Below are 21,021 nucleotides of genomic sequence, written 5' to 3' on the forward strand. Positions count from 1 at the left end.
GGGTCACTCTCCACCCCAGGCCTCGGCCCGCATGGGCCCCCTTACAGTGCTCCGGCTGCTGATTGGGCTGGGGCAGGTCTCCCTCACCAGCCTCTTCTCTGCCATTGTCGCAGGCCTCGGTCCCTCTGTCCTGCACCCCCGCCCCCAGCCAGACATTGGTGCCAGAAGGGGCCAGGCCTGGTCTCCCTCAGCACACTCGTGCCATGCTCCACACTCCGTCTGGTCAAACGGGGTGGCCGGAGAGTAGCCCTGGTGACAATAGGGGCAGCCCCGGGCTCCAATGCAGGGGGGAGGGGGGAGGGCTGACAGCTACCCTGTGGGGGCTCCTGCATCTGGTCACCTGGGACAGGTCAGGGCAAGGGGACACACGGGAGGGTGGTCTGGGAGCTGGGTGGATGGAGAGTTTCAGGTATCCCTCGTCACCTCCATGCCAGGGCCAGGCTTCCCGGGGCTTGGAGAACATGTCACGGCCCTCACCCACCTTGGACCACGCTGACCTGTCCCCGCGGTCGGAAGGACACGGTGTCTAGACCCCACTCCTGCTGTGTGCATCCCAATAAAAGGTGTTCCCAGCCCCCTGTGCCTCTGGTTTCTGGTGCAAGGGCAAACTTCAGCCGGGGGGGGGGGGGGGGGCCTTGCCCAGACCCGCAGTCGGCCAGCAGAGGTGGAGAGGGGCTGGCACCCCAGAATGGGGGCCGACCCCGGTCCGGTCCAGCATCCTGGGGCTCGGGCCGGCCCCGGATGGAAGGTGCCCAGGCTGGGGAGCAGCTCTGCGCCCTCGCGCTTCCACCCGGCGTCTCTGCCAAGAGCCTGAAGACACCGGGCGAAGTCGCAGGCCCGCACGCGCCCGGCCGCAAGGCCAGAACGCGCCCCGCTTTCTGCGGAGGACGCGCAGGGTGGCCGGGCCGAGGGTCTGGCCGAGCCCTGGGGCAGGTGGGAGCCGCCCCTCAGGCCCGGGTCAGCGGGGAGGGGCCGCAGCCGGGGCGGGGACCGGGCCCACTTCCGCCCCGGCTGCTCCAGAACCAGAAATGAAGCTTAGGAGCGGCCGGCGCCTGGGCCTGCGCGTCCGCCGCCGTCCGCGCGGGAGCCCGAGTTCCAGCAAGCAGGTCGGGGGTCCGCGCGGGGGAGTCCCGGGCGGGCGGGGGGCGGGCCGCGCGCGGCGTCCCGGCCGGCGGCGGCTCGCGGCGGGGCCGCGCGGGGCGGGGCCCCGCAGGACGGCGCTGCGGCCGCGGCGTCAGGGCCCCCCCGGAGCGCCGGTCCCGCGGGGGTCCCGCCGGCGCCCAGGTCGGGGTCTGGCTGGGCGGGGCGGCGTTAGCGGGGCCCGCGGGGCCGGCCACGCGCCGCCCCCCGCCCCCGGGCCCGGCCGCTGGGCGGCGTGCGTGGACCCCAGGGCCCGCTCCTGGGGTGGCTCCGCGCGCGGGGCTGGTCGGAGACCCCCGCCGGGACCCCGCGCACGGGGATCCCGGGGTTACGTCCCCTCGTTGGAGAAATGGGCGCGCCCCCGCGCGTCGGACCGGGGGGAGGGGCGCGGGGCCCGGCTCTGGGCAGCGGGGTGGCGGGGGCTGGGGTGCGAGGCGGCCTCCCGGGGGGCTTGGAGGTCGGGGGTGGCGAGGGGGGGTTCCCTCCTCCTCCTCCCGCGGCGCGTGCCTTCTGAGAAACAGCAAAGCCGGGAGTAAGGCCTGAGCACTGCCGGGTGTGGCCCAAAAACCGAAGAAAGGAATAAAAACAAACAACCTTAACCAGCGGGCCTCCTCCCCTCCCCTCTTCCCACCCCTCCCCTCAGCATTCCTGCAGCTCCCTCCCAGCTGGTGAAATCCAGGCCCAGGCGTGGCTGTTTGTTGTTTCCCAAACCCTAGGGCTGTCCTGCTCAGGGTAGGTGGCCGAGGGCAGGCTTGGGCCAGGCCCACGTGTGCACGGACCCTGCCGTGGGCCCCCATCTGCAGTGCTCCCCAGCGCAGTTGGCCGAGGCCCCGCAGGCAGCCCCTCCTTGACTCAGCTGCCCAGCTGGTCACTGAGTGGCCACTGAGTCTTGTGTTGGTATGAGCAGCTGCTTTTGTTTTCTGGGCCGGATGCCCAGACCCAGGACGGGAGTCCGTAGACTCCTGGGCCAAAGGGAATCTGTTTCTCCACGCCGACCCCACTGCTCGTGAGGCTTTGGTGTAATCTGGGAGATACAGAAATGTTCTTACAAGGGCCAGAGAGCGAGTCCAGTGGGTTGAGCACTTGCCTTGCGTGCGGTGTGGCTAGGAGTCAGGCCCTGGCCCACATATCCCTCAGGCCCCACCCTGAGAGACCCCTGAGCACTGCCGGGCGTGCCCCCCAGGAAGGAAAACCAAGGTTTTATGATCCAAGTGAACTCACAGCGTGAAAGTGACATGGCAAAGCCCAGAGTTCACGCTGCCTTGGCCAGAATCTCGTCGGGCTCAGGGATAACCGAGCACTTGCTTTGCACGCAGGAGGCCAGGGAGCGCCCAAGAGCCAAAGTGTAAAACTTGGTTTATTTGTGCCACCGACTGAAAATTACTTTTTTTTTTTTTTGGCTTTTTGCGTCACACCCGGGAATGCACAGGGGTTACTCCTGGCTCTGCACTCAAGGAATCACTCGTGGTGGTGCTCAGGGGACCCTATGGGATGCTGGGACTCGAACCCGGGTGGGCCGCATGCAAGGCAAACCCCTACCCGCTATTTGTGCTGTCACTCCAGCCCCTGAAAATTACCCTTTAAAAGAAAAAAGAATGTGGGGATTCTTTTACCGAACTGTTTCCTAGCTCCGTAATCATATTTCTATCACGGTCTCTCAAACACGGTTGCGGTCTGTGTTTTCAGGGCCCGAAGGGCAAAGGGACAGTTTCGCACAGAGGAACAGTGACAGCAGAGGCCAGAGAGACGCTGCCGCGGGCAGGGCTCTGGCCTTGCATGCGGCCCATCCTGGCTCGATTCCTGCACCCCGTGTAGACCCTGAGCACAGGTGTGCCCCAACACCCTCCCAAAACCCTGTTAAGTTAGAGAGTAGGAAGTTTCTGGGAATCTGTCCCTTACACTTTGTGTGGGCCACGCTCAGACCTTACTCGTAGCTCAGTGCTCAAGGAGGACCCTACGGGGTGCCAGAGAGCGAACCCAGGTCAACTGTGTGCAAGGCAAGCGCCTTACCGCTGCATTCTCCCGCCAGTTCCCCCCTACACACACACACACACACACACATTTTGCTGCTGATGTGACGACAGGGTCCCGCACCCCGGCCCGGGGCTGGAGGAGGTGTGTGGCTGCGGGGATTAGGGGGCGCAGGTGGCAGAGCCCCAGGGCCGTGGCGGGTGCTGGGGGCGGCCTCACACTTGCCAGACAGGTGGGTGTGTTAGCCGGTTCCTGGGCCCCGCGGAGCGACCCCGTTGGTCAGGGACGATCACCTGATTCCCCCAGGCCCGCGTGTTCTCCCGGCGCCCCGCCATGGCCCAGGTGAACATCAACAAGCTGCCGGAGAACATCCTGCTGGAGGTGTTCACGCACGTGCCGGCCCGCCAGCTGCTGCTGCGCTGCCGGCCCGTCTGCAGCAGCTGGCGCGACCTCATCGACGAGGTGACCCTGTGGAAGCGCAAGTGCCTGCGAGAGGGCTACGTCGTCAAGGAGGGCGACCAGCCCGTGACGGACTGGAAGGTCTTCTACTTCCTGTCCACCCTCCACCGGAATCTCATCAGCAACCCGTGCGCGGAAGGTGAGGAACCGGTGGGCGCCGGAATGTTCCCTCGAACCCCTCCCTGCTGCTGACCTCCCCCTCCTCCCTCCCATCCCAGTTCCGAGCCCTGCCCTGCCCCCACCAGTGTTCCCCACCTCTGTTCCGTCTTCCTGAAGCTCTTCCCATCAGCCAAAACTTGGTTTTGGGGGCCACACTTGGCAATGCTCAGGGGTTACCTTGGCCCTGAGCTCGGGATTTATAATCCTGGTGGTGCCCGGGGGACCACACGGGGTTTCGGGATCGACCCCGGCTCGGTGTGTGCAAGGCAGGGCCCTCCCCGCTGTACTCCGGCCCGAGAACCACCTTATCAGTCTCTTTCCTTCTTTTTTCCCCGGGCCACACATTTCTCTTTCAAGGAACCTGATGGACGGTATCTGCCCCTGGGCCTCCCTCGCCCGTGGCCACCGTCCCTTAGCTGTCCTCTTTTTTTAATTCCTAGGGGGGCTCTCAGGATCTCGTGACATAATTAGGGCTGGCCCGTTTTCAGAGGCACTAACGTGTTCCGTGAGAGTCCTACGCAAAGACCCAGAACTGCAGCAGCTGTGCGGGCTGGTCCTGCCCTGCTCAGGGGTCCACAGTGGCCGCCCTTCTCCTGTGGACACTGCCCAGCCTGCCCTTCCCAGCAGCCGGGCCACATCCTGATCCCCCGGGGCTCCTGGGTTCCTCTGATCCCTCAGTTCTCTCGGGGTGGGGGATGGATGGAGGGTTCGGGCCACCGGGGGAGTACGGAGGGACGCCTAGTTCAGGGGGCAAAGGAGGCACTTGGAAAAGCGCTCCTGATGAATGTTCTAGAAAGGCCTGTTTCCTAAGGACAGACTTCTGTCCCTTTATGGCTGGGGGCTACCCCGTGGCGGTGCTCAGGGGCTGCTCCCAGCGGTGCTGGGGGGCTCTGCAGTGCTGTGGCGGACCCCGGTCTCCCAGACACAGAGCTTGTACTCAGCCCCGTGAGCCGCCGGAAATGGGTCTCTCGGCCTGCTGGGCTGGGGGCAGGGGGGCAAGGGGCCCTGCGGCCATCAGAGGCTGGCCCTCTGTCCTGGGGTGCAGGAACTGGGGCAGAGTAGCCGCCTCATGAGCCCTGGACCCCCACACCCACCCGGGGAAGGGGGCATCAGGGGTCCTGACCTCTGGAGGGAGGGGACTTTCGCCCTTCTAGTTCAAGTTCAGCGCTGCAGCTGGAGGGTGCTGGAGGGGCACCCCTGAGATGGGAGTGGGCCCGGGCCCAGGCTGACTGGCTGGTGTCCCTAGAGGGGCTGGCGTCCTGGCAGATCAACATCAATGGCGGTGACAAGTGGAAGGTGGAGACGCTGCCCGAGGATGCATTTCCCAACAACCAAGTCAAGAAGTTCTTCGTCACATCCTATCAGTAAGACATGCAGGGCCCGTCGCCGGGGATGCGAGGGGGGCAGGTCAGGGTCCCAACCCCACTGGGGCCCTCTGCTGCCTGGCTCAGGAGGCAGCCCAGGGGCTGGCGCGGGCCGCTCCTGCGGGGAGCTGGATTAGCCGCGTCCCCGGGGGCTGTAAGGCGGACGGATGAATCAGCGGTCACACTTCCTGCAGATGGGAACCCGAGTGCCCAGCAGCTGGGCGGGGTCAGGTCACAGGCCTGCGGGGTCCGTGGGGGAGCGGGCGAGAGGAGGGGGTAATGCCAGCCACCAGCCTCCCCCTCGCCCTCTGCCTCCCCCGCTGTAGGCTGTGCCTCAAGTCGCAGCTGGTGGACCTCAGAGCCATGGGCTACTGGGAGGAGCTGCTGGACCAGTACCGGCCGGACATTGTGGTGAAGGACTGGTAATGGGCACCCGCAGAGACCCCCGTGCCTCCAGCCACTTCCCTGCCCCTGGCCTTCCCCGCCCACCCCCTCCCCAGCCGAGCCCAGGGCCAGCCCCTTCGCCCGGGGCGCTCCCTGTTGCCAAGGTGCCCGGAGGCGGCAGAGGGGTCCCTGCTTCCCCGGGCCCAGCCCTGAGCGCCCGCGCCCGCCTCAGGTTCGCGCCCCGAGCAGACTGCGGCTGCACCTACAGGCTGTGGGTGCACCTGACCTCGGCCGAAAACCTCACCCTGGCCTCCTTCGAGCACCCACCCGTCACCATCCACCAGTGGAACGACGCCAAGTGGACAGAGGTGAGCTCCCCGCCCGGCCTCAGCCCTCCTGCCCGGAGCCTTGGGCAGGGCGCGGCGCTGTCCCGTTCGGGCTGAGTGGTCCCTGCACTGTCCCTGCCCCGGGGCCTCACGGCCACCTGCCCTCCCCCCGCCCAGGTCTCGCACACCTTCTCGGATTACCCGCCCGGCGTGCGCCATGTTCTCTTCCTGCACGGGGGCCGGGACACCCAGTTCTGGGCGGGCTGGTACGGGCCCCGCGTCACCAACAGCAGCGTCACCGTCAGCCCCAGGAAGGCCCTGAACCCGGCCCCGGAGGACAGTGCCCGCCCTGTCTGAGCTGCACAGACCTGCCGGGCGGCCCGTCCTCCGGCAGAGGTTCTGTCCTGTCCCCACGGGGGGCCCTGCCCGCGGCAGGCCAGTGCTCCGTGGTGCCCTGTTGCCCCTCCCGTGCCGACGTTTTGCTGCAATAAATATTTTCACTAGAAACTGCCTGGGCTGGGGGTCAGGGGTCGCTCTGTCCCTCCCGCCCCGGGAGCCCCTGGCGCAGGCCACGGGGCCCTTTATTGAAACAACTCACAGCACAGTGTTGGAGACAGCGTGGGCCGGCCAGACCCCAGGGGGCCAAGAAAGCAGGGCCCCGGCACCCTTCACAGCCTTCCTGGAGGAATTCCTCCGTGCAGGGCCCCGGCCTGAGCAGCCCTGCGCTGGCGTCCAGGGCCTGACGCAGAGGCAGTAAGAGCACTTGGAATCGGGGCCCCGCGGCCCTGCGCCAGGCAGGGGCCCCCAGAGTCCGAGAGACGCGGTGTCAGCGGGGAGCAGCACCCTCAGCTGCTCTTGTGAGCGCGTTCTTCTACGTAGAGCTGCATCTGGGGGACAGGAGCAGAGCGTGGGTGCAGGGGACGGCCGCGGGGAGACAGAGGGGCTGGACACGGCCCGGGCCCTCATCACCTGGCCAGGACTCGGCCCTCGCCGCTCACCTTCAGGATGTCTGACGTCATGGTTTTCAGGGGGATCAGCCGGGGGTCGTGCATGTGGACGTCCTGCTCGTCGGCCAGGATCCAGGGGAAGTCCTGAGAAGGGACCCGGGTCAGGGGGCAGCAGGGGACTGGGCCGGGCGGGTACCCAGGGGGCTGAAGAAGCCCAAGTGCCTGTTCGGAAACTGGGGGGTCAGGACCCCCGTCACCACCCGCTGAAGCCTCTCAGCGCCAAGTGCCCAGGTGAGGGGGTGGCAGGCAGGAAGGGGCACCCCTACCTGCACAGAGCCCGAGATCACCCCGCAGGCTCCCCATGGCCCCGAGACCACCCCGCAGGGCCCGACCGGCCTCTCACCTTGATGACCTGGATCTTCTCCATGTTCCGGGCAGCTGCTTCTCGCGTGTGCACCAAGACCGTGAACGTGCACCCTGAGAGGCAGGGTGGGGTCAGGCTGGACGCCCCGGCCTGCCCCCTCCCGCCCCCCAGCCAGCCTGTCAGCCCCACAGAGGAGCCAGCTGACCAGGGGCGCGGCCAGGAAGGCCGGAGGGGTGGGCTAAGCACAGGCTCTTCCTGCCCGAGGCCTGGGTTCTCTCCCTGGCACCACTCAGTCCACCCCAAGAGCACAAAGCTGGGAGTATTCCCCCGCCACACTGTCAGGCGTGGCCCAAAAACAACAGAAGATTCCACAGACTGGAGCCTGGTGAAATCAAGGGAGGCCTCCTGGAGGCCGTGGGCTCTCAGAAAACAAACGGGCAGGAAGGAAAAGATAGAGCCTGGTGCGGCCAAACAGTCCCGAGAGCAGACCAAACCATGGTAGCCACGAGCTGCCCCGGGGGGTTGGGGGGTGGGCAGGGCGGGCAGGAGCACACCTGGGGGGTTGTGGTCCAGGACGGCGTCACACACGCTGATCTTCAGGATGAAGGCGCGGAGCAGCTGCTCCACGTGCGACAGCAGGGAGTCTGCGCTGGGGAGGGGAGGAGCTCCTGTCACCCACCGGGGGCCTCCGCCCTTCCCCCCCGCAGCTGGCCCTTCCCCCCCTCCCCCCGCAGCTCGGCCCCTCCAGGGTCCTCAGGGCCCGCCCAGCTGTCCTGGAGCACTTCCTGGGGGTGTAGCGCCCTGGGTGATGCTGAGGCCTAGTGGCCGCCAAGATCCAGCAGAACCCGGGCCCAGCCCAGCCCCCGCACACCCCAGGACCCAGGCCAGGCGGCCGGGAGCCTCGCCTGAGCAAGGGGGGTCCACCTCGGGCGCCCAGTCACCCTGCCCGGCCGGGGGCTGCCCCTCCCGCTGGACACCTGCCCTGGAGCCCTGGGCTCCCGCGCCTGCGCAGGCCGGGGTCTCAGGCCGGGGTCTCGCTGCTCACAGGCCTTCAGCAGAGGACACTGCGAGGGGCCACCCGCCCGCTGGTGCTGCGCGGGGAGAGGAAGGGGGGGCGGGCGCTCACTTGATGGACAGCAGGGGCGGCTGGGTGATCTCGAAGACGAACTTCTCCACCGGGCGGTGCTCTTTGTCCAGAATCACCACCACCACCTTCTCCACGTCGTTCTGCGGGAGACCCGGAGGGGGCACGCTCAGGACGGGGGGGGGGGGGGGGGGGTGTTCCCAGGGAGGACGGGGGCTGACACAGGGCCCCGAGACCACCCCGCAGGGCCCTCGCGGCCCCCCGCACATGGATGTAGAAACTGGGGCCGATGGGTGAGGGGCACCCAGAAGTCTCCGAGGCAGGACCTTGTCTCCGAGAGAAGCGACTCCACTAGCCTGGGTGACCCCGGCCCCCACACCCGACGTGCCCACTTGCTCAGAGGTGTGTGCTGGCCTCGTGTGCAGAGAACGGGCTGCTGTGGTGAGGGAGATTGGGGAGCTGAGGGTCAGGGGGCTGGGGGCTGGAGTGGGGTGAGGGGAGCTGAGGGGCCAGGAGGTTGCGGGGCTCAGAGGGCTGGTGGGTCAGAGGACAGGGGGTAGGCGTCTGGAGGATCACAGGGTCGGAGGGCAGGGGTGGGGGTATCGAGGGTCAGAGGGCAGGGGTGGGGGTCTGGAGGGTCAGAGGGCAGGGGTGGGGGCCTAGGGGGTCGGAGGGCAGGGGTGGGGGTCTGGAGGGTCGGAGGGCAGGGTGGGGGCCTAGGGGGTCGGAGGGCAGGGGTGGGGGTCTGCAGGGTCGGAGAGCGGGGTAGGGGTCTGGGGGGTCGGAGGGCAGGGGTGGGGGTCTGCAGGGTCGGGGCCTGACCTTCTCCAGGAGTGGCTTGACGCAGTGCAGCGTGTCCTGGATATACTGGTTCAGCTCCGGGTGGCAGGACATCTGTACGTACACAGCCATGATGACCAGTGGGGTCCCCAGGAAAAGATGATTCTTTGTCCCCTTGCCCTGTGCGCCCCCTCGCACCCGCTGTGGCCAGAGGGGCTGATGCTTTGGGCTGCACCCGTGGTGGTCTGGGACAGTTCGTGAGCATCAGGCAAGTGAGGACAGGAGCAGGGGCCCTCTCTCACTTCTACAGTGGTCCCCTCCCCAAACCTGTTGCAGGAACTTCTTAAAACGGGCCGGAGAGGCAGTGCAGAGGTTAAAACACCTGCCTGGCACGCAGCCCACCCCGTGCGCCAGACAGGAGTGACCCCTGAGCACCGCCAGGAGCAATTCCATACACAGACTCTGGCCCCAAACACCACCAGGTGTGGCCCGAAAAGCTAAATGAATAATTTCAACACAACCAGGGGTCCCAGGGTGGCCCAGTGGCACGCTCGTGCAGAAGGCCCCCTCTGGTCCCCAGGGCCACAAAACACACATGTGACCAGGCCCTGGGGCACTCTGAATCTGAGGGCGGACGCCTAGATTTCTGCAGGGGGGTCCCAGAGAGAGGGACGATGAGGGCGGTGCCCATAAGGAGAGGCCACTGTCTGCCAGGGCGGGCCCCCGGAGAGAGGGGGCGTGGCGACGCACCCCTGCCCGTCCGGGCGCTCACCTGGACCGGCACGTTGTACTTCTTCCGCTTCTGGAAGATGCCCACCGGGTAGACCTCCCGCACGTAGAGGATGAGGTGCACGGCCACCTCCAGGAACTCGCAGAGCACGTCGGCCACCACTGCCAGGGCAGAAGCGGGGGGCGCTGGGGACCCGCCCGCCCCCGCCCCGCCCCGCACGCGCCCAGCCCCCCGCCCCGCCCCGCGCCCTACCTTGACCGAAGTTGAGGTCCTGTCGCGTCAGCGTGGTCATCCTTCCCGCCACCTAGGGGATGGGACAGGCCTGAGGCCGGCTGCAGAGGCCCGGGCCGCCCCGGGGGTCACCGGGCAGGAGCGCCCCCCTCACTGACCCCTATCCCGAGCCCCCGCGCCAGCTCCCCACGGGCTCGGGGCGACTGTGGGTCCACCCCTCATGCCATGGCCATGGTCTGGGGACACCAGCTGCCCCGGGGAGGCGTCTGCCCGCGGCTCCCGCTCCAGCCGGGTGCAGCCGAGGTCGGGGCTGTGCCCACGAAACCCAGCACGGCGGCGGGGCCGCAGGCCCGGACAGCAGGGAGGCGAAGACCCCGGCCCCTGTCTGGAGGGAAACACCGCGCCGCCCCTGCCACCCCCTGCCCTGGTACCAGCCGGATCCTGGTGCCCGGCTCCGGGTCCGACCCGCACCACTCGCGCCTCCCGCTCAACCCGCAGCCCGGGCGCCGCTCCGTGACGTCCCCGGCGCGCCGGCAGGTCCTAGCGCCGCCCTGGCCACGCCCACGGGCCGCGGAACCAATCGGGAGCACCGGAGGATCCTAGAGCCCGCCCCTAGCCGCGCCCACAAATCACGGAGCCAATCGGAAGCCTTAGTGGCGGCCTGAGGCGGGACTAAGAGCGGGGCGGTCCCTGCCTCGGCGCCCCGGACTGCGGGTCCCTCGGTTTCTGGGGGTAGCAGGGCGGGGGGCGAAGCCGACAGCTCTGGTCTGTGCTTATCCGATCTCTGCTGCCTGCCGACGTTCCTCTCCAGGGCACTGCCCTCACTCCCGGAGGCGGAGGCGCGGCTAGGGGCGGGGGAGTGCGCAGGTGGGGACTCGGGACAGCGACATCTGCGGCCAGCTCTGCAGCCCCGGCCCCGGCTCAGCTGCCCAACCGAAAGCGAATCCGCCGGCTCCAGGGCGGGGACAGTGGGGGACCCACCCCCACCCGGAACCCGGGAACCTCCCGGGCAGAAAAAATGCTTTCGGACACGCGCATCCTAACAATGCGATCCATCCATCAGGCGTGTGGGATGAGGGGGTCAATTCAGAGATTATCTAAATCTTCAACATGCTCACGATAATCGCTACCCTTGTGCCCGTTTTACCAATGAGTAAAAGAGGCTCAGAGCAGGTCCCTGGGCCCCGCCGAGCCACACAGCCAGTGGGGGAGGGGCGGGCAGAGGGGTTTCCCGCCACATCTGGAGCCCCCCCATACGCCGGGAAGTAAGATTAATATTAAACATATTAATATTAAAATACGTCTAGCGTGGAATGAGCACCTACTGCTTGTCAAAGCACTGATTCTTATTTTTTTTTGATCACTGTTTCTGTTCTTTTGTTTGTTTGGCTTGGGGGCCACACCTGGCGATGCTCAGGAGTTACTGCTGTCTCTGCACTCAGGAATCATTCCTGGCGGTGCATGGGGAGCATGTGGGATGCCGGGAATTGAACCTGGTCAGCCCCATGCAAAGCAAACGCTCTACTCACTGTACTATGGCTCTGGCCCCACAATGGCGTTAGGGGCCACACCCAGCCAAAATTCTGATGGAACCTGGAACTCCATCATGTGTTAAACCCTATAATTAATCTTTCAGGCCTTAAGCACTGACTCAACTGATATTTCATCTTGGTTTCTGTTTTTTCGTTGTTGTTCTGTTCTAAGATGGCCCCCCAGCGTGCTTAGGGCTGCTCCTTAGCTCTGTGTTCGGGATTCAGGTCAGCCCTCACACAGGGCAAGTGTTCCCTGACCCCAGCACCATCTCTTCCCTGGTTTTTGTTTTTGGGGGGCATACCCTGTGGTGCCCAGGGGTCTCTCCTGGTTCCCGGAACCCGGGAACCTCCCGGGCAGAAAGTGCTCAGGGATCACTCCTGGTGGGGTTAGGGCACATTCAGGATGTTGGGAATGGAACCCTGGCTGGCCACGTGCAGAGCAAGCATTCTGCCCGTGTGATGTCTCTCTAGCCCGATTTTTTTTTTTGAAATTTTAATATCCTCATAAACTCCGAAGCGAACTGCCCACTTACTTATCATCCCACCTTACAGATGGTCAAACAAATTCAGAGTTGTTCCTGGTTTGCAGAAATCACAGCTGGAGGGGCTGGAGAGATAACACAGCGGGTAGGACATTTGCCTTGCACGCGGCCGACCCGGGTTCGGTTCCCAGCATCCCATATGGTCCCCTGAGCACCGTCAAGAGTGATTCCTGAGTGCATGAGCCAGGAGTAACCCCTGTGCATCGCTGGGTGTGGCCCAAAAAGAAAAAAAAATCACAGCTGGAATAGGCAACCATGTACCCTCTGAATCTCTGCACTGCAGGCTTCAGTTCATTGCTGTTGGTGGTGGCGGCAGTGCTGGGGATTGAACCCACGTCCTCGTACACTCGAGACAGGTGCTCTGTCCCCGAGTTCCAGCCACAGCCCCTGCAGCTCCTTTACTTTTCAGGTGTCAAAACTAAGGCCACCAGCCAGAGCAAGAGCAGAGAGGGTAAAGCACTTTCCCTGCATGGGGCACCCAGGTTCCATCCCTGGCGCCCCATACTGTCCCTTGAGCACCACCAGGAGGATCGTGGAGCACAGAGCCACGTTCAACACTCTGAGAACTGAGACAAACAAAAAGTTTGGAGAAGGGGCTGGAGTGATAGCACAGTGGGCAGGGCGTTTGCTTTGCACGGGGCTGACCCGGGTTTGATTCTCAGCATCCCATAGAGTCCTCTGAGCACCACCAGGGGTAATTCCTGAGTGCAGAGCCAGGAGTAACCCCTGTGTATCACCAGGTGTGACCCAAAAAGCAAAAAAAAAAAAAAAAAAAGTTTGGAGAAGGTGTTCACAGATCTGAACAGCGAATTCAGGGCCCTTGTCTCTCTCTGAGCCAAACACAAGAGCTCCTGAGAAGCCACCTGGGGGTGGGGAGCAAAAGGAGAGGATTGAGCATGGCTGACAGCCCGCATGGGACACCGGAACTCACTTCACCCTAAACACCCTCAGTCCCCCCCTTCTGATGGGGGCAGGGAGCGGGTAGCACAAATGCAACAATGCATTGCTCAAAAGCAGTGCTGCCTCAGAATCTGCATCCAAATTAAACCATTAAACACCCCCACCCCCTCCCCCACCCCTATCCCCACCCCGTCCCGGGGCGCTCCCAGCCCCCGACAGACTGTGTGCAGCACGCCCCTTTAAGGTGCCCTTTCATATTACCCCAACCATCCTGAAGCCCCCAAGGGCGAACACCACCATCCTAAGCACCTGTGGGGTGCGCTGTTCCCAAGGAAAAGCGGCTTTCCTAAAGCTGCAGGGCCTTTACTATCCTAAAATTGATAGTAAGAAGGTAGGCGACTTGCCTGGCACTCAGCACCCCAGAGGGTCCCCACAGCACCACCAGGAGTGATTACTAAGTGCAGAGCCAGGAGTAAGCCCTGAGTCTCACCAGATGTGGCCCAATACCAAAACCAAAATTAAATTAAAAATAAGCAAGTAAAATAAAAGTGCAAGGCCAAGCTGGAAGGGCTGGATGACTTATTCTCGGAGCCGATGGACCTAGCAGGACATTTGGGGTCCAGTAACGTTCTCAGGACATGGGGATGCTGTCCACGCCATCTCCGGGGGACCATTTCCACACACACTCCAGCCAGCAGCTCACCCGCCGACTGGGAGCTGTGCCCTGAAGCCAGGCCTCCAGATGCAATCTTGTGGCTGCTTTGGCCACTGGGGATAGTGGCAGAATGGTGGCAGTGTGTGGGGGGAGGGGACACGATTTTCTTTCTTTTTTTTTTTTTTTTTGCTTTTTGGGTCACACCTGGCGATGCTCAGGGGTTACTCCTGGCTTTGCACTCAGGAATTACTCCTGGCGGTGCTTGGGGGACCATATGGGATGCCGGGGATCGAACCCAGGTCGGCCGCATGCAAGGCAAACGCCCTACCCGCTGTGCTATCGCTCCGGCCCCGGGACACGATTCTTTCTGGTCCCTCTCTGGAAGCTGCTTCAGCCACTTCTTGTTTTCTGTGTGTGTGTAAGTATGTGTGTGTGTGTGTGTGTGTGTATGTGTGTGTGTGTGTGTGTGTGTCTTGGCTATATTCCGTGGAACTTGGGGCTCACTCCTGGCTCTGTGCTCAGAGATCACTCCTGGAGGGGCTCAGGGACCATGTGGGGTGTCTTGGATGGAACCTGGATGGCTGCGTGCAAGGCGACCCCCTCCCCATCGTGCCCCCCCCTCTGCTCAGACCCCTGCAGAGGCTCTTTCATCAGTGACAGGAAATGGCCCTGTTGTGTGGGCGAGGAGTGTGGAGAAGCTCAGAGCCCAGTAATCCCTGTGTGGGGGCTGGGGGGGGGTGTTGTGCGTGCTTGTTGCCAGTTCCACCTTCCATGGGCTTCTGGACCCAGTCCCCACATCCAGCAAACAAGCAAGGCCTTCAGAGAAAGCTCGGACAACAGATGACTCAGCATCCACTCTTTCCCAGTGAAGAAACTGAGGGCCCGACGGTCTTTGATTCGGGGGTGCCCTGTCAACCTGTCAACTAGAAAGACTGCATTGGGGAAAACGTCTGGGTTCGGGACTCAGGATTCAGAACCAGCCACAAACAGGAAGGCGGCTGGGAGACAAATGAGGAGGGAGCGAGAGCGAGCTGCCCTGTGACCCCCGAAGGCCTCCATCTCCTCATTTGTGAAATGAACAGTCTGGACAGATGTTCCCCAAGCCTCTGGTGGCCCTGGGTTCCATGGGAGCAAAGACAAGGGGGGCCGGGGCAGCCGCAGACTCATCCGTCATCTTCCCGCACGGGCTCGGCGGCAGCTGGTTTTCATATCTTAATGGCATCAGCGTGATGGATGGGCAAGAGGTGGGGGCCCAGATTACATTATGGGGGTCATTTATTACATTTCGGAATACCCATTGCTGGGGGACTGTCTTCAAAGTTATTTGCATACACAGGAATATGCAGGAGGCTGTGGGGAGGGAAGGCTGGGTGTTGGGGGTGGGGAGCAAGCTTACTTGCCAATTGGAGCAGGTACCCAAGGGTCTGGGACGAGAACAAAGAGAAAATTACTCCTGGGAGACGGGTACAGGGAAACGAAGAGCAACTAGGAGGCAGCAAAATCTTGTCAAGAAAGGCAAGGCCGGGGGCTGGAGCGACAGTACAACGTGGAGGGCATTTGCCTGGCACACAGCCCACCTGCGTTGGATCCCCGGCGTCTCACAGGGTCCCCTGGGCACCGCCAGGAGTGATTCCTGAGTGCAGAGCCAGGAGGAACCCCTGAGCATCGCCAGGGAAGGCACTTTAGAACCCAGATGCTCTTTAGAACCAAGTCTAAGGTTTGCGTGGCTGCACCTCTGAGCTCACCCAACCAATTCACGTGAATGAACTGTGAAGGGTCCAGAGCCCTTTGAAAACCGGGCGCCCACCCCCTAGCTTGATGCAGCCGCAGCAGGGACCAACCTTCCCCCCGCCCCCCTGGGGATCCTGGAATAGCAAGCCAGGAATGGGCGGGGGGGGGCGGCGGGGGGGGGCGGGCAATGTGAGCCACAGACAGGCTGGGACCATCCCGCTGATGCCCCCCATCCAGGGCCCCAGAGCCTGCGCAGACACTGCCCTAGCATCCTTCCGGTCCAGTCTACACCTATCCAGGTTCTCCCTGAGTACTTCAATGAATGAGGAAGAACGAAGGGCTGAAATGTTGAGAACGGGGGGGGGGGGGCGGGGGGGGAGGGGGAGCAGGAGATAGCGCAGTGGCACTTGCTTTGAACGCGGTGGACCCAGGTCTGATCCCCGGCACTACATGTATAGGGTCCCCTGAGCCCTGCTGGGAGCGAGCCCTGAGCAAAGAGCCAGGAGCAAGCGCAGAGCACAGCAAGGTAAGGCCTTAACACTAAACAATGAGAGCGGTGCGTCTAGCTGGGTGATGGGCAGGGGGACGGGGTGGTGGGGTGCAGGGAAGCCTGCTTCTAACGGCTTCTCTGGGTGTGCGCATTGAGGGGGCCACACCCCATGGTGCTCAGGGGCTGCTCCTGGCCCGTGCTCCCCGGGATGCGCAGGGAGACACACGCACTTCCGGGAGTTAGACACGAGCGCATGCGCAGCAGCGGCTTCGCGTCACTTCCGGCGCCTTTCTCCAGCCCCAGCCCTGGGAGCAGCTGGGGCCGGGGCGGAGTGGGGGCTGGGGGCTCGTTTGCCTTGCGCGCCGCTGACCCGTTGGCTCCCCGGCATCCCGTGTGGTCCCTCGAGCACCGCCGGGTGTGACGAAGCTTTTCTGGCTGGGATCCCCTGGGCTGCTGCGAGCACTTTCTGTGGGTACCACAACCAAATGTACGCGAGCCTGGAACTAAGCAAAGGGTCAGCCCTGGCGAGCACCGCAACCACATTGGATGCTGTGGCTCATCCTGCAGTGCTCCCAGGGCAACCACTGCAGCCGGGATGCGCCGGAGGCACAACTAGAAAGGAGGGTCCCCGGTGAGCCCACCCTGCCCGCAGACATCAGCCCCCGGGGAGGGGGCGTGAGAGATGCCAGCCCCCCCTTGAACCTCACGACCCAACCTGTATGACCGTTATCACAGCAACGCAACCAATGAGGGAGAGGGGCAAGAGAAGAGTTTAGTTAGTTATTTATTTGTTATTTACTTATTTTGGCTTGGGGGCCACTCTCCCGGCCCTGCCCGCAGGAATCCCCCCGAGCCTGGGGTGCTGGGGTCAAGCCCAGGTGGGCCTCGTGCAAGTCAGTGTCCTCCCCGCTGCACGGTTTCTCCAGTCTCAGAAAAGTTCGTTTAGAAGGAAAAAAAAAAAAATATCCCATATATAATGGTAGTTTTTACACGGATGCCAAGCTCAGCGCGCTCTTTTTTTCTGTTTTATTTTGTTTGAGGGGCTCCACGCAGTGGTACTCAGGGCTGACTCCGGGTTCACTGCTCTGGGATCACTCCTGGTGGGGATGGGGCCTAGGTTGGAGATTGAGCTTAGGTTGTCCCCAAGCAAGGCAAGTACCCTCCCTGCTATGCGATGGCTCCAGCCTCAGCGTGGACACTTTTTTTTTGGGGGGGGGTCACACCCAGCGATGCACAGGGGTCACTCCTGGCTCTGCACTCAGGAATTAACCCTGGCCTCGTTCAGGGGACCCTATGGGATGCTGTGAATCGAACCCGGGTCGGCTGCGTGCAAGGCAAACACCCTACCCACTGTGCTATTGCTCCAGCCCCACTTTTTTTTTTTCTTTTTTTTTTGCTTTTCGGGTCACACGCACAGGGGTGACTCCTGGCTCTTCACTCAGGATTTACTCCTGGCGGTGCTGGGGGACCATATGGGATGCTGGGAATCGAACCCGGGTTGGCCGCGTGCAAGGCCCTACCCACTGCGCTATCACTCCAGCCTCAGCGTGGACACTTTAAGCCCGAGAACAAACTCCCTGGACATGCCGTCACGCTCTCCAAACCCAGAGCGTCTGGGCACGCCCTGCCCCCACCCCACCATCACCATTCCTCCCCCTCCACCCCGCCCGGCCCCAGCTTCTGCTGCCACTGCCAGGAGCCAGAGCCCGGGCCGGCGCTGTGCCTCTGAGCAGCGCCTGAACCTTCATCAGGGCAGAGCCCATCCCGTCTACCCCCACCCCGTGCCCTCCCCCCATGCCCCCCAACCAAACTGCTCCCTGTGCAGGTCCTGTGCCCTTAATGCTAGGGGACCCTTGGGCCCCTACCCAGACTGGAACACCGGCTATGAAGCCGCAGCATTTCAGGGCCCTCTGAGGGCTCCTGGGCCACCGGGGGCCCACCTGTCACCCAGCTCCAGTGGCCACTGTTGTTCCACGTAGTTGTAGTAACTGTGGTTGCTGTGTTCTTAACATTCAGGGCCACGCCTGGCGCTGCTCCTGGCTCTGTGCTCAGGGATTATTCCTGGCCATGCTCCACTGACCTGTACACAGCGCTGGGGATCAAACCAGGGTGACAGTATGCAAGGCCAGCGCCTTACCCCCAGACCAGCTCTCTGCCTCCCACTGCCACTGTGCGAAAAGCAAGTAACTTCTTTTGCTTTTAGCTTTTGTACCATGCCCAGAGGTGCTTGGGGGACACGCAGTGCCAGGAACAAGCCCTGGGGCTCCGGCGTGCAGAGCAGACGTGCCGCTGTGGAAACCTCCAGGCCCACCTGCCTTCTCCTCCCTTCCTTGTTTTCCCCTTTTCCTTTTGGCTTTGTGGGTCACACCTGGTGATGCTTAAGGATTACTCCCGGCTCTCTGGCTCTGCACTCAGGAATTACTCCTGGCAGTGCTCGGGGGACCACATGAGATACCAGGGACTGGACCCCAGTTGGCCGTGTGCAAGGCAAGACAAGCCCCCCTCCCTCCCCTTCCTCTCTCGTCCTTCCTTCTTTCTTCCTTCCTTCTTTCTTCCTTTCTTCCATCCTCCCTTCCCACCCTCCTTTCTCTCTCTCTCTCTCTCTCTCTCTCTCCTGATGGATTGAGCCCAGGGCTCACACATGCAAAATCAAAGGTCAAAGCTCTACCACTGAGCCCCAGCCTAGTGCCTTTATTGAGATATAATTCATAAACTGTAGTATCCACACTTTTTTATGGGGGGGCACTCCTGGTGATGCTCAGGGCTTACCCCTGGCTCTATACTCAGGGATCCACTCCTGGCAGGGTTCGGAGGACCCTGCAGGGTGGCAGGGGTCGAACCTGAGTGGGCTGAGGGCAAGGCAAGAGGCTCCAGCCCCAGCACTCATGCCTTTGGACGGTGGAGCGGAACAGAGTGGCACACTGGCACGAGCACCACCTGTGAGCGCTGGAAACCCCCACGCCAGGGCCACCAGGCCTCCTGCCCCGTCTCCACGGGCCCGCCTGCGTCCCTGTGCAAAAGTTCCTGCAGACGCGGCCACACAGCGTGGCACCTACTGTTTCCGCCGTCTCCCTGGCCCGGCGCTTCTGACCCGCAGGTTGGCGGGCACTGACCTTTCACTCCACTGTCCGGGTGGAAGGATACCCGACGGCGTGGACAGATCCCGTCAGAAGCACCCAGCGGTCGCTTGTTCCCGCCGAGATGGCTCTACTCTGACCACGTGACCCCCACATTCCACTCAGGTGGGGACGCTGACGGGGAAGCTGGGTGGGACAGGACCCAGCCCCCTCCCAGTGCCCACGCTTCCTCTCGCACCCCGGACCCGGGAATCCTGGAGACGCAGTCCAAGCCAGAGCAGCAATCCTTGAACCCAGCCGCCCACCTATTGCTTCGGGCTCAGGCAGGCCTGGCCACACTTCCTCAGGGACAGGAGGGTCATGCCCTAGTCCCAGAGCCCGGCTCCCAGCACCTCCTTCCGCACCCCTCCACCCGCTGGGCCCCGGCCCCCTCCTGCCCATGCTCCCCTTTCAGGACTGAGGGACTCGCTAAACCTATGCCAGGCCTTGCTCCGGGGCCTCCAGAACCTCCCAGGCGGCTGCTCCACAAGCCAGTCTGGACCATGGCATCTGTGTCCCCGGTTCCGGCCTCGCGGCTGCCTCATTCACACCACACCCCCACCGGCCCCTCCCAGCAGCCGGCTCCTCTCCGAACACCGGAGGCTGGCCCGCCTTTCCTGGACCAAGAATCTGCCTTGGCCCAGTGGCGTGTTCCGGCACCCCCTGCGTCCCTGCCTCCTCGTGGGTGTCCCCTGGGCCCACGCTGGTGGCACCCATCACTACCGCCATGAGCCAGAGCTGTGTCTGTATACTCCGTCTCTATCTCCAGATGCCAAGTGCCAAACTGGGCCCCACCGTGGCCCCCACCGTGGCCCGGGGCGAGGGGCCCGTAGTAGGTGTCTGGTGGCCGGCCCACCTCTCCGGGAATCCAGTCTGACCCTTCTGCTGCTCGCTGCTCCATCCCGGGGCCCACCGGGCAGCTAAAATCACCATAAACCCGGGCAGGGCAGTTTGTTTTTCCAGGAGCAGGATCTGCCTGAGACCCCTCCCCCCTTCCCCAGTTAGGAGTCTCGGTGGGGTCCGGTCCTCGCGCTGCTCGGGGGAACTAAGGAAACAGTCTCGAGTGAATGAATGAATGAAAGCGGGCGCTGGGCGGGCGGGGCGTGGGCCCTTCCCGGGCGCCGCCCACCGCTCTTTGATGGTGGCTGCGCCCGCGCCCCCCTGACCCCGCCGTGAGTTATGGGGGCCGCGGGACCCATCCCGCCGCATTCCCGGACTCCCGGGGCCCGCGGGACGCGGTGATGGATGGGCCGGGGTCGGCCGCGGCTTTGTCCCCGCGGGGGGCGCGGGCCGGGCCGCCGCCGCGGAGCCACTTCGGACGGGGCGTGGCGCGGGGACCGCGCGGCGCGCGCGGGTGCGGGTGCAGGGGGTCGGGCCGGCGCCTCTCCCCCCAGGGCGCGTGCGGGGGGCGGGGAGGACGCACAGGTGAGGCCGCGCGAGCGCCGGGCTCCCACCTGCCGCCCCTTCACACTCCCGCGACGCAGCGCGACCCGCCTCGACCCCGGCCCTCCGCGCTCCGAGCACTTTCCCCGGCCACAAAGGCCCCGCGGGGCCCCCGCCGCCTCCCCCCTGCACCCGGCTTTCCTCCCGTCGCGTCTGACAGCCTGGGCGGAATAATCCGTTTGGGGCCCCGCCGGGCCCTGCCCGTCCGGACGCGGCGGCAGCTGAGCGCTCGGCTCCGCTCTATTGTTGGGGTTCGCCGGGGACCCCCCGCCACCGCCCTTTGTGGGCCGCCGCAGCTGCGCCACCGCTGCCGGCGCCCCGCGCGCCCCGTCCCTCGCGCCCCGGGCCGCGCCGCGGCGGCTCTTACGCACCGGGAGGAAGGGGCCCGCCTTGCCCGGTGCCCGCACGGTGGCCCCGCGGCGCCCGCCTTTGTCTGCCTCCTTTGTCTGCCCGCGCCCCGGCGCCGGCGGCTGCGGCGAGGCCTCTGGGGAGCGGGCCCCGGGCGCCGAGCGCAGCTGGCCAGGGCGCGCCGGCCAGGAGCGCGCGGGGCGCGGCGGGGCCGGGGGTGGGGGGGCCGCCCCTCCGCGCGGGGACCCCCGCCCCGGCGCCCCCGCCCCGCCCCCGCCCCTTCCTCCCGCCCCCGCCTGGTCCCCGCCCGGTCCCCGCCCGCCCG

General features: G+C 64.4%; 2 protein-coding genes across 4 annotated transcripts; one reads left to right on the forward strand and one right to left on the reverse strand.

Annotated features, from left to right (window-relative positions):
- Positions 1-661: 661 nt before the first annotated feature.
- LOC101555463 (F-box only protein 6) lies at positions 662-6,315 on the forward strand. Of its 2 annotated transcripts, XM_055139321.1 has the most exons (7): positions 663-1,106; positions 2,827-2,968; positions 3,418-3,709; positions 4,976-5,093; positions 5,420-5,515; positions 5,710-5,845; positions 5,981-6,315. In XM_055139321.1, the coding sequence occupies exons 3-7, from the start codon at positions 3,445-3,447 to the stop codon at positions 6,158-6,160; spliced, it is 795 nt and encodes a 264-aa protein (XP_054995296.1). In that variant the 5' UTR covers positions 663-1,106; positions 2,827-2,968; positions 3,418-3,444; the 3' UTR covers positions 6,161-6,315. The 2 variants fall into 2 exon arrangements, with proteins under 2 accessions (XP_054995295.1, XP_054995296.1); XM_055139320.1 differs by lacking the exon at positions 2,827-2,968 and having other exon boundaries at positions 662-1,106.
- A 73-nt stretch (positions 6,316-6,388) lies between these two features.
- On the reverse strand, positions 6,389-20,827 carry LOC101555724 (mitotic arrest deficient 2 like 2). Of its 2 annotated transcripts, none has more exons than XM_055139327.1 (9): positions 20,720-20,827; positions 9,961-10,012; positions 9,751-9,869; positions 9,021-9,092; positions 8,241-8,341; positions 7,669-7,763; positions 7,154-7,227; positions 6,802-6,894; positions 6,389-6,690 (listed from the first exon to the last, which is right to left on the reverse strand). In XM_055139327.1, the coding sequence occupies exons 2-9, from the start codon at positions 9,998-10,000 to the stop codon at positions 6,649-6,651; spliced, it is 636 nt and encodes a 211-aa protein (XP_054995302.1). In that variant the 5' UTR covers positions 10,001-10,012; positions 20,720-20,827; the 3' UTR covers positions 6,389-6,648. The 2 variants fall into 2 exon arrangements, with proteins under 2 accessions (XP_054995302.1, XP_054995301.1); XM_055139326.1 differs by lacking the exon at positions 20,720-20,827 and adding an exon at positions 10,371-10,485 and having other exon boundaries at positions 6,394-6,690.
- Positions 20,828-21,021: the final 194 nt, after the last annotated feature.

The sequence above is a fragment of the Sorex araneus genome, chromosome 5, assembly GCF_027595985.1.
Source record: "Sorex araneus isolate mSorAra2 chromosome 5, mSorAra2.pri, whole genome shotgun sequence".
Lineage (NCBI taxonomy): Eukaryota > Metazoa > Chordata > Mammalia > Eulipotyphla > Soricidae > Sorex > Sorex araneus.